General features: G+C 39.8%; 1 protein-coding gene across 1 annotated transcript in view; it reads right to left on the reverse strand.

Annotated features, from left to right (window-relative positions):
- Window positions 1–1,861: 1,861 nt before the first annotated feature.
- ube2g1b (ubiquitin-conjugating enzyme E2G 1b (UBC7 homolog, yeast)) overlaps window positions 1,862–12,168 on the reverse strand; it is a 38,741-nt gene continuing 28,434 nt past the window's right edge. The window contains exons 5-6 of the mRNA XM_028824358.2: window positions 10,745–10,853; window positions 1,862–3,039 (exon numbers count right to left, since the gene is read on the reverse strand). Coding sequence (XP_028680191.1) covers window positions 10,767–10,853 — 87 coding nt within the window. The 3' untranslated portion in view covers window positions 1,862–3,039; window positions 10,745–10,766. The remainder of the gene's footprint in view (window positions 3,040–10,744; window positions 10,854–12,168) is intronic.

A 12,168-nucleotide genomic window follows, 5' to 3' on the forward strand; every position in this document is an offset into this window, starting at 1 on the left:
ACAAACAGCTTAACATTAATGTGTAATCAGGGTGATCTGAAGCTTAAACACCAGACTATGGTGTCTAGTGACCTGCAGGTTCTTGGTGCACCTCAATGTTGCTTTAGTGAAGAGGGTCACTAAGCTGAGGTAATAAAGGAAAATACACGTCAACCACCTAAGGCGCAGACGGCATGGTGTAGTGGTTAAGGTAGTCCATATGGAGTGGACAGGGTGGTGGGATCAAATCTGGTTGTGTACCAATGGAAAATATTTTCCCTTAAGAGTATCCAGTATTCTATGATGATAAATAGGAGCGAAAAGCTTAAACTGAAAGGGCCAGTCATCTGGCATAACAGGTTAAGAGGCAGGCAGACAAATGGGCCAGAGTGCCTATCACCTCCTTTCTTATCAGAAACAAAATAACATTTGACAATAAATATAACAAATTGCTATGCTATAAACAGCAAGTGACATGGCACACCAAGTAAAGCATGAAGGCAGGAACTCAGAAGGTTGTGAGTTCAATCCCCACTCAGTGTGAATGTCTTTACCAATGGAAGTTATTTTCCCTTTAGAGTATCCAGTATTCTATGATGATAAATAGGAACGAAAAGCTTAAACTGAAAGGGCCAGTCATCTGGCGTAAGAGGCTAAGAGACAGGCAAGTGGGCCAGCAACATATGGGCTCAAATCCCACAAGAGACATGCAAGGTGTGGGCCAAAAGCACCCCCCTCCTTTCTTATCAGAAACAAAATAACATTTGACAAATAAATAGAACAAACCACTATACTATAAAGGGCAAGTGAAGTGGCACACCAAGTAAATCATGAAGGCAGGAACTCAGAAGGTTGTGAGTTCAATCCCCACTCAGGGTGAATGCCTTTACCAATGGAAGTTATTTTCCCTTTAGAGTATCCAGTATTCTATGATGATAAATAGGAACGAAAAGCTTAAACTGAAAGGGCCAGTCATCTGGCGTAAGAGGCTAAGAGACAGGCAAGTGGGCCAGCAACACATGGGCTCAAATCCCACAAGAGACATGCAAGGTGTGGGCCAAAAGCACCCCCCTCCTTTCTTATCAGAAACAAAATAACATTTGACAAATAAATAGAACAAACCACTATACTATAAAGGGCAAGTGAAGTGGCACACCAAGTAAATCATGAAGGCAGGAACTCAGAAGGTTGTGAGTTCAATCCCCACTCAGGGTGAATGCCTTTACCAATGGAAGTTATTTTCCCTTTAGAGTATCCAGTATTCTATGATGATAAATAGGAACGAAAAGCTTAAACTGAAAGGGCCAGTCATCTGGCGTAAGAGGCTAAGAGGCAGGCAAGTGGGCCAGCAAGGCATGGGCTCAAATCCCACAAGGGACATGCAAGGTGTGGGCCAAAAGCACCCCCTCTCCCCCCCTCCCTTCTTATCAGAAACAAAATAACATTTAACAATAAATAGAACAAATTACTAAGCTATAAAGGGCAAGTGATGTGGCACACCAAGTAAAGCATGAAGTCAGGAACTCAGAAGGTTGTGAGTTCAATCCCAGCTCAGGGAGAGTGTCTTTTTTCCCCAAAGTTGAAGAAAATATGCAATAAATAACCAAACCCTCTTTGAAAACAGCCAGCTGCCATAGCCTAGTGGGTTAAGCATTGATGAAGAAAGCAGAAGGTTGTGAGTTCAAATCTCCAGCAGACCAATGGTCACATTTAAATCCCACTTTCTTTTAAGTTCAGAAATAAAGGACCTTTTACTGGTGTCTTGTTCAAGGTCAGTAACACCATTAAAACAAGGCTCCAGCCAAAGTGGAGGTACCCTCACCCACAACCAGAGCATAAACGACAAAGGCATGAATAAAAAAAACAAGGTTGTGCAGAACAGTGGAGGTAGAAAAATACCAGAGCAATGATAAAAGTTTATTGAATTCAAATACAACTTTCCAAAAAATGCTTAAAGTGTAAAACAGGTACAAAGCTTTATTTAACCAACAGGCAAACTCATATTTTCTTTAACTCTGGCAATAATCAGAGCTTAAAAGCAAATTAAAACAAAAATCCACTGCTTTCTTTCTTTGTTTGGTTGGTTGCAAACTCTTGAGGTCCATGAAATAAGTTTGTGTTTGTCGATCTGGAACAAACATCGGGGTGCCACAGAAAAAAATACAACAAAATCACCACACTCTGAAACAACTTCCCCAAACAAACTGGTGGCTGGCAGACTTGGTGGTCCATGCATGCTCTCGTGCATCTGGTTCTCCAACATCTGGGAGACTTAAAACTCCTCCCCTCCAAGTACAAAAGCACATCCATTGAGACTTCAGCAGATTACATTGCTTTAATTTCAACTCTGCGACACAAGAAGAAATCTGGTGTGGACTCTTCAGCATGGCAAAATAGAACACACATCCATACGGCTTAAGAGAGTTTACATTATCACATATGAAACCTGGAAGGCAAACACCATTTCTCCTTTATTTCAAATCCCAAACGACCCCTCTTGAAATTGACAAACCTCGAGGCTGTGCAAACGAGGCAGCAAACCATAACACTGGCAAGAAGCTCAAAAGCCAAAAGGACCCTTCATCGTTGTGAGTTGTGCAAAAACTGCGCATACATACATACATCCACACACACACACACACACACAGTGTTTCTAGGGGTGATAAGAAAAGTTCTCATTTTTACAACATGAATAGAGAAAACCCAAATTGCATAATAAACCTGACAGAAGGTAGAAATAATCAGCAGCAGATATAAAAGCAAGTAATTTACAGTAGTGACATATTTTACATTGTTTATAATCTTCAAAATAAATAAATGTACAATTCCGTACTGGAAAAGCTACTCAACGCGGTTTTTTTTTTGCTTTTTTTTTTCCTTTTAAATACACCAATGTTTTTACATATAAAAACAAACCTTTCAGATGAACCAATGTGGCTAGATTGTTTTTTCCAACAGCGAAAACAGGGTTGCAAGGTGAGGGATTAGGGGAATAAAATACATAACCCAGCCTTTATGGAAGAGCAAAGTATTTTAAAATCGGAGTCCTTTCGTAGTAATCTGGAGGAGAGGAAAGAGACAAATACACAGTTAAAACAGTTACATGTTGAGCAGCAAATCAAGAGTTTTTTTTAAGTTCAAATAAATTCACACACTATTAAATATATTTACTCGTTTACAATATGTAGAAAAGCGGCCAGCTGCACAGAGTGGTAGTCCCTACTTGTGTATGAAAATCCAGTGTATACCAGTCTGTAACCTGTATGATTAGATACTTCTTTCTGGTGGTGGTTGTAAAGACCACCACACTCATGCTGCTGGTCCACTGATGGCGAGTTAATAAGCCACACAGCTGAAGAAGTTCAGCAGTGGATGGAGAGTTGGTTGGTCTTTCACAAGTCAGCACCAGCAAATACCATCAGGTCTGTCACTACTAACTGCACTTAGAAGGCTGTCAGGCCACGTGTCAAACTTAACCCCTGGGGTGGGGACATAAACTGGATCCGTGCTTCAGGTGCTCTCTTTATGAATATAGAACACACAGTGGGGCAAAAAAGTATTTAGTCAGCCACCAATTGTGCAAGTTCTCCCACTTAAAAAGATGAGAGAGGCCTGTAATTTTCATCATAGGTATACCTCAACTATGAGAGACAAAATGAGAAAAAAAAATCCAGAAAATCACATTGTCTGATTTTTGAAGAATTTATTTGCAAATTTGGTGAAAAAAATGTATTTGGTCAATAACAAAAGTTCATCTCAATACTTTGTTATATACTCTTTGTTGGCAATGACAGAGGTCAAACGTTTTCTGTAAGTCTTCACAAGGTTTTCACACACTGTTGCTGGTATTTTGGCCCATTCCTCCATGCAGATCTCCTCTAGAGCAGTGATGTTTTGGGGCTGTCGCTGGGCAACACGGACTTTCAACTCCCTCTAAAGATTTTCTATGGGGTTGAGATCTGGAGACTGGCTAGGCCACTCCAGGACCTTGAAAATGCTTCTTACGAAGCCACTCCTTCGTTACCCGGGCAGTGTGTTTGGGATCATCGTCATGCTGAAAGACCCAGCCACGTTTCATCTTCAAGGCCCTTGCTGATGGAAGGAGGTTTCCACTCAAAACCCGACAATACATAGCCTCATTCATTCTTTCCTTTACACAGATCAGTCGTCCTGGTCCCTTTGCAGAATAACAGCCCCAAAGCATGATGTTTCCACCCCCATGCTTTACAGTAGGTATGGTGTTCTTTGGATGCAACTCAGCATTCTTTCTCCTCCAAACACGACGAGTAGAGTTTTTACCAAAAAGGTCTATTTTGGTTTCATCTGACCATATGACATTCTCCCAATCCTCTTCTGGATCATCCAAACGCTCTCTAGCAAACTTCAGACGGGCCTGCACATGTACTGGCTTAAGCAGGGATTTGAGTCCCTGGCGGCGTAGTGTGTTACTGATGGTAGCCTTTGTTCCTTTGGTCCCAACTCTCTGCAGGTCATTCATTAGGTCCCCCCCATGTGGTTCTGGGATTTTTGCTCACCGTTCTTGTGACCATTTTGACCCCACGGGGAGAGATCTTGCGTGGAGCCCCAGATCGAGGGAGATTATCAGTGGTCTTGTATGTCTTCCATTTTCTAATAATTGCTCCCACAGTTGATTTCTTCACACCAAGCTGCTTACCTATTGCAGATTCAGTCTTCCCAGCCTGGTGCAGGTCTACAATTTTGTTTCTGGTGTCCTTTGACAGCTCTTTGGTCTTGTCCATAGTGGAGTTTGGAGTGTGACTGAGGTTGTGGACAGGTGAACTCGGCACCTGTTTGTCGTTTATATTGATAACATTAATACAGGTAACGAGTGGAGGACAGAGGAGACTCTTATAGAAGTTACAGGTCAGAGCCAGAAATCTTGCTTGTTTGTAGGTGACCAAATACTTATTTTCCACCATAATTTGCAAATAAATTCTTTAAAAATCAGACAATGTGATTTTCTGGATTTTTTTTCTTATTTTGTCTCTCATAGTTGAGGTACACCTATGATGAAAATTACAGACCTCTCATCTTTTTAAGTGGGAGAACTTGCACGATTGGTGGCTACCTAAATACTTTTTTGCCCCACTGCATATATATATTAAAAAAAAAGATGGACTGCAGAGTGATACAGTGATCTTCTGTCTAGTCCCTGCAAAATGCAGCATTCACTTTGTATAGTACAGCCTATGGAGTAACCTCTTGTAAACTTTGTTCAAAATGACACTACTGATCTCATGTCCATCTTCAGGAATGAAGTACAATTTGATAGGTTGTTGCAATCGTCTAACAACCTGTTCTCTCACTACAAGCTTTTACATTCTAAAAAAACTGTAGTCACTTTTGACAATATTACAATACTAAGTACTTAGTTGGCTTATTTTTTCCCCCCCGCTTACCGATTGCCTCCATCTTATTATAGTAACTAACTGTATATTTGGTCCAAGAAAGAATTTAGGAAAATCTTCAGGTGTACCCATAAATCCATGTGTCAATGTTGCCGGTAAGAAGATCCCTAGACCAGGTTCATTGACAGACCACAGGCCTTCTTGTAGTAAGGAATACCAAGGACCACTCAAATATGCCCACACAAATATGTCCACACACAAACTCACCTTATTCCAAGCTAATATAGCCATACCTTAAATATTTTAGAACAAAATAAAACCAAAAGACACGGAGAATTAAATTTTATGCTGTCTTGTATACTAATAAACATTTTCTTCTTTGCTTGCTAAATACTATGTTAAAAGGAATCAATTTAATAAATTAATTAAAACTGCATCTGGATATTGCACATTTTTTGCTTAATACAGACCTTGCATTAGCACTGCTAATTATAAATTTATAGTTTATCATGATAAACAATCATTTGGGCCCACACATACATTTTTGAATATGAGTGCTCAACTGAACGTTTCTAATACTATAAACCACAAGCTTAATATAAAAAGACAGCCCCTTTAGGAATTGGCATCCTATCATAGTGGAGAGGATGTGTCCCCCAATGATCCTAAGAACTATGTTATCCGAGGCAATTGCCCCTGGTAGGGTTACCCAAAGCAAAGTGGTCTTACAGTCACATGAAAAATAAAACTATACCCTCATGACGTAATAAAAAAAAAGTCATCTGGTCCTTAGCAGGTCCTAAAATTTGGCAAATACAACCTTGGATGAACAACAATGCATGATGTATTGCAGTGTGTGTCACTGTGTATTTAATAAAAATGAAGCCAAAATGCAGAAGCAGTGTGTAAAAAATTAAGTCCATCCTTACAGCTTCCATAGGAATTGAGATGTTAAACATCAGCCAGGTGCCACTAATCAAATTCACTCAACTAACTGATCAGCAGCACCTGTGACCACCTCTATAAAAGCAGACGTTTTGGCAGTGTCCTGTTCCAAAGCATTCAGGTGTGTGTCAGCAAAGACATCAGAGAAGCAATTGTTGCTGCCCATCAATCTGGAAAGGACTTAAGGCCATTTCCAAACAATATGAAGTTCACCATTCAAGACAAGTGGAAAACATTCAAGACAGTCGCCAATCTTCCCAGGAGTAGGTGTCTCAGAAAATTCGCCCGAAGTTCAGACTGTGCAATGCACCAAGAAATTCAAAAAAAAAAAAAAAAAAAAACCCCCAAGAGCTCCATCTCCGACTCAATAGGCCTCCAAGTACCTGGCAGTACAATTACAAAAAGACTCATCAAATATGGTTCGTTTGGAAGGGCTGCCAGGAGAAAGTCTCTTCACTCTGAAAAGAGCATGGCAGCACAGCTTAGGTTTGCAAAGCTGCATCTTAACAAACCACAAGACTTCTGGATCAATGTCCTCTGGACACATTAGACCAAAGTGATGATGTCTGGCCATAATGCACAGTGCCACAGTGGTAAAAACCAAACAGCTTATCAGCAGAAACATTTGGGCTTGTTGGGCAGCCACAGGGCCTGGGCACCTTGTGGTCACTGATTTGACCACAATCTCCTCTGTATATCAGTCAAATGTGGTCAGCTGTCCAACAGCTAAAGCTTGACTGAAATTGGGTCAAGAAACAGGACAATGATCCCAAATACACTAGCAAATCTACAACTGAATGGCTGAAAAAGAAAAGAATCGAGGTGTTGCATTGGCCCAGTCAAAGTATAGACCTCAACCCAACTGAAATATGACGGGATCTTAGAGCTGTGCAGAAATGAATGCCCGCAAACCTCAATGACCTGAAGCAACGTTGTAAAGAAGACTGGGCCAAAATTCCTCGACATACATTTGTGACACACTGATAAAGCCAGACAGAAAACGATTCCTTCAAATTATTGCTGCTAAAGGTGCTTCTACAAGTTATTGAATCATGGGGTGTACTTAGTTTTTCACACTTTGCTTCACCACTTTGGCTTTATTTTTGTTAAATAAATAATGATAGTGGAATCCTGCTGTGTGTTGTTTTACACCTAAGCTTAGATTTAAACAATTTCAAAACCTGCTATGAACCAGATGGTTTATTATTATATCCCAATACAAAACCACAGAACTGTAAGAGGGCACACTTTTTTTTGACTATAGGTGAGGGACCAGATGTAGCTCAGTTAACATAGCCATTATTAGAAAGAAATAAAAAAGGACCCAGTAAAATCACTCAGAAAATGAAAACTCGGGCCCTACCCTGGAGCCAAACCTTTAACCATGAGACATTGCCAAACAGTGCCCAAAGAAGTAACATGGGTCAGTCCTCCAGTGGGATTATTACCTGCAGGAGGAACAATAATGGTCATGTGCTTTGTGGCTTGAGTGCCAGTTAAAGGCAAATACTTTTATAGCCTATATTAAAAAAAAAAAAAAAAAAAAAAACACCACACTGATCCCCGCCTACAGAAACTGGCTATTTTCAGCACCTTTACTCCATGTCTGTTATAAAAGTAATGAGTGTATAACACAAATTCACCACACTCGGTACAAAAACTGGTGACACAAAGCAAGATTTTGTTTTTTTTCCTTTTATTTGTTGGAGTGACACCTGAAAGGGACAATTAACATAGCAGACAGTATACCGGTTAGCAGTTTTAATTCAGAAAAGTACCACCCCCCCCAAACTGGACTTGCATTTTTGTGGCTGTAATGCATATGAAAATGGTGGGATAGCACTTGGCAAGTCTGTATGCATTCCACTAACTGCGGCAGAAAGGTGAACTTGCATTTACTACACAAAGGCTTATACATATACCAGGCCACTGTGCCAGATACCTAAAAAGAATACATTTTATTCATTTAATACATGGTGTAGTTAAATTTCAAACATGATCACCTAGCAATAGCTTAACTATTATTATTTCAAAACTAGACCACATAAATGAGTATTACAAACCCCTCCAATTCTTACTTTACTCACAATTACCTGGTCATCATAATTCTAAACTGGCAAAAGAGGAATACAAAGCTACAGTGGGTACGGAAAGTATTCAGACCCTCTTCAATTAATTTTTTCCCTCATTAATGTACACACAGCACCCCATATTGACAGACAAAAAAAATTTTGAAACTGTTGCAGATTTATTAAAAAAGAAAAACTGAAATATCACATGGTCCTAAGTATTCAGACCTTTTGCTCAGTATTTAGCAGAAGCACCCTTTTGAGCTAATACAGCTACGAGTCTTCTTGGGAAAGATGTAACAAGTTTTTCACACCTGGATTTGGGGATCCTCTGCCATTCCTCCTTGCAGATCCTCTCCAGTTCTGTCAGGTTGGATGGTAAACGTTGGTGGACAGCCATTTTTAGGTCTCTCCAGAGATGCTCAATTGGGTTTAAGTCAGGGCTCTGGCTGGGCCATTCAAGAACAGTCACAGAGTTGTTGTGAAGCCACTCCTTCGTTATTTTAGCTGTGTGCTTAGGGTCCATTGTCTTGTTGGAAGGTAAACCTTCGGCCCAGTCTGAGGTCCTTAGCACTCTGGAGAAGGTTTTTGTCCAGGATATCCCTGTACTTGGCCGCATTCATCTTTCCCTCAATTGCAACCAGTCGTCCTGTCCCTGCAGCTGTAAAACACCCCCACAGCATGATGCTGCCACCGCCATGCTTCACTGTGGGGACTGTATTGGACAAGTGATGAGCAGTGCCTGGTTGTCTCCACACATACCGCTTAGAATTAAGGCCAAAAAGTTCTATCTTGGTCTCATCAGACCAGAGAATCTTATTTCTCACCATCTCAGAGTCCTTCAGGTGTCTTTTAGCAAACTCCATGCAGGCGGTCATGTGTCTTGCACTGAGGAGAGGCTTCCAACAGGCCACTCTGCCATAAAGCCCTGACTGGTGGAGGGCTGCAGTGATGGTTGACTTTCTACAACTTTCTCCCATCTCCTGACTGCATCTCTGGAGCTCAGCCAAAGTGATCTTTGGGTTCTTCTTTACCTCTCTCACCAAGGCTCTTCTCCCCCGGTAGCTCAGCTTGGCCGGACGGCCAGCTCTAGGAAGGGTTCTGGTCATACCAAACGTCTTCCATTTAAGGATTATGGAGGCCACTGTGCTCTTGGGAACCTTAAGTGCAGCAGAAATTTTTTGTAACCTTGGCCAGATCTGTGCCTTGCCACAATTCTGTCTCCGAGCTCTTCAGGCAGTTCCTTTGACCTCATGATTCTCCTTTGCTCTGACATGCATTGTGAGCTGTAAGGTCTTATATAGACAGGTGTGTGGCTTTCCTAATCAATACAATCAGTATAATCAAACACAGCTGGACTCAAATGAAGGTGATCTCAAGGATGATAAGAAATGGAAAGCACCGGAGTTAAATATAGGAGTGTCACAGAAAAGGGTCTGAATACTTAGGACCATGTGATATTTCAGTTTTTCTTTTTCAATAAATCTGCAACAATTTCAAAAATTCTTTTTTTTGTCTGTCAATATGGGGTGCTGTGTGTACATTAATGAGGAAAAAAAATTTATTTAAAATGATTTTAGCAAATGGCTGCAACATAACGGAGTGAAAAATTGAAGGGGGTCTGAATACTTTCTGTACCCACTGTATATATAAAAAAAAGGCATTAATAATAATAATAAAAGATGTCCATTGTGCTTACCCATCTCTTCCAAGAAGAAAAAAACAACATTCAGTTAAAAAGCTTGGCTTTTGTGCTGTTTAATAATAGGAATTGGTTTCTTTGGAATTGAATGACAAAAAAATTCTTGGCATCTTAATGTATATCTATCTTCTCCCCCTTTTCATCTTACAATAACCAAGACTTGAAGATTCTGCTGTAGACCCATGAATATCATTATTTAAAGCCAACCTTTGTACATCACCCTGATTAACAACTGCTGCTGCAGTAGCTTTCCCAACATGTGTCCTAGAAGTTTAGGGGGCCAGTGCTATAGTTATGTAATGTACAACATGGAGCCCCCAAGGGACAATGCCAGTTAAGACTGAACCCCGGTCTTCATTTTTAACCTTTCATTGGAAAAATCTCCTGCTGTCCATGGCTGTGAACAGTTTAAACTTAGGCAAGGGTGATTGGGTCAATTTAATCTAATATAAAACATGACAACAAAATGTGAAGATGTCTAGTTCAAGGGCCGACTGTTTTAAGGCAGTGTACAGTAAAATATTAAACTACACACATAGGTTATGCAAGCTGTGAGATAATGAGTGAAAAGGACATTAAACTCAAGAACTAGGCAATCTGAATATTAAGCACTGACCTGCATTACTGCGGTTATCTCTCTTCAATAGCTACTTGCCACTCACAAAATTGCAATCACTTACCCCGTAAATCTGCACATGCAAGCTAATCAAATGCCATTTCTTGACTTTTTCTGACACATCTGGCCACCTTCCTCTTGAATTCACCATTGGGATCCTCTCGCCATTCTTTCTGCATTATAGATGTTCCAAATGAGAGAGCGAAAAATTAGGTTTGTTTGCAACAGCTCAATCACAGTATAACATGAAACAAAGCTATAACACACAGCTATAATGGAGATGATTTTGTATTAAGCAGGCATGAATGTTATATTTAAAGTTATTAAAAAAAAAAAAAAAAAAAAAAAAAGATCTAAGGCCCTGAAACTGAAAAACAGACTGGTCTGAAGATGATCCATCCACTAAAAATAACTTAATGTTTTTAAAGATTCGGTCCTTCTAATAATCACACAAATAAAAAAAATTACATAGCTCTTTTCCACAAAACTCAATGTGCTTTACATAAAAGGTGGGGAACCACAACTACTACCAATATATAGCACCATCCATTAATGTGCCAGTGTGCTCACCACACATTAGTAAATAGATGGTGAAGAGGTTAGAGAGATAACTACACAACTAAATGACCATCCACACCCATTGTATCCACCATAAAATGCAATAGTCCAAGGTAAATTAGATTAGCTTTTCTCTTCTCCTAAAAGAAGACGACTGTTTTCTGTTTACACATCTTCATGACTTCTCTCTAGACAACTAGAATGTTTATTTTTGCCATTGCTCAAAACTTGTTGGAATGTCTGGGCCTGTACCATTAGCAACCTTATTACATATTGCACCCTAGAGTGCTTAAAATAAGCCAGGACTCTGAATTTTTACATACTGTATCCACATAAATGTATACAACCTCATTAGCACCCATCTCACATTACACTATTTGAGACCCTATACACCTTTGCACACACTTCAATCTCAAAAAAGCAGCCCTACTTAATATTTTGAAGATAAAATAAGTCTAGAATAACCTATCTACCAATATTAGAATCCTATAAGGGTGAACATTTAAGTCAAGGATGAAGAGTCGTTTTAATAAAGTAAGGTCGTTGGGAGTTGCTGTTGAGGCTCGGTCATATTGCTTTCTAACAATGACACTCAATTAACTGCAGGATTTTCTTTTTCTCAATGTGTTTAGTGGCACTTGTTCTACACTGAAATATAGATATTGACGTCTATGATGAACATGTTTTCAGACTTTTCTTCAGAAATTAAACTATTTGCCATACTGAAAAATACATTTCAAAATAGAACCTTGGAATTGAGAGATAAAACCATGATAAATACACACACTACTGTCCAAAAGTAGAAGTAGGCAGAATGGAAAAAAATTTATATCATGAGATAGATGTCCTGCATGTGTGGGCATCCTGACCATGACTAAACATGGATTCTTACCTGGCTGGGAGACCACTGTAACAGAAGAATAGGAGAAG

The sequence above is a fragment of the Erpetoichthys calabaricus genome, chromosome 18 (genome assembly GCF_900747795.2).
Source record: "Erpetoichthys calabaricus chromosome 18, fErpCal1.3, whole genome shotgun sequence".
NCBI classification, from domain to species: Eukaryota; Metazoa; Chordata; class Cladistia; order Polypteriformes; family Polypteridae; genus Erpetoichthys; species Erpetoichthys calabaricus.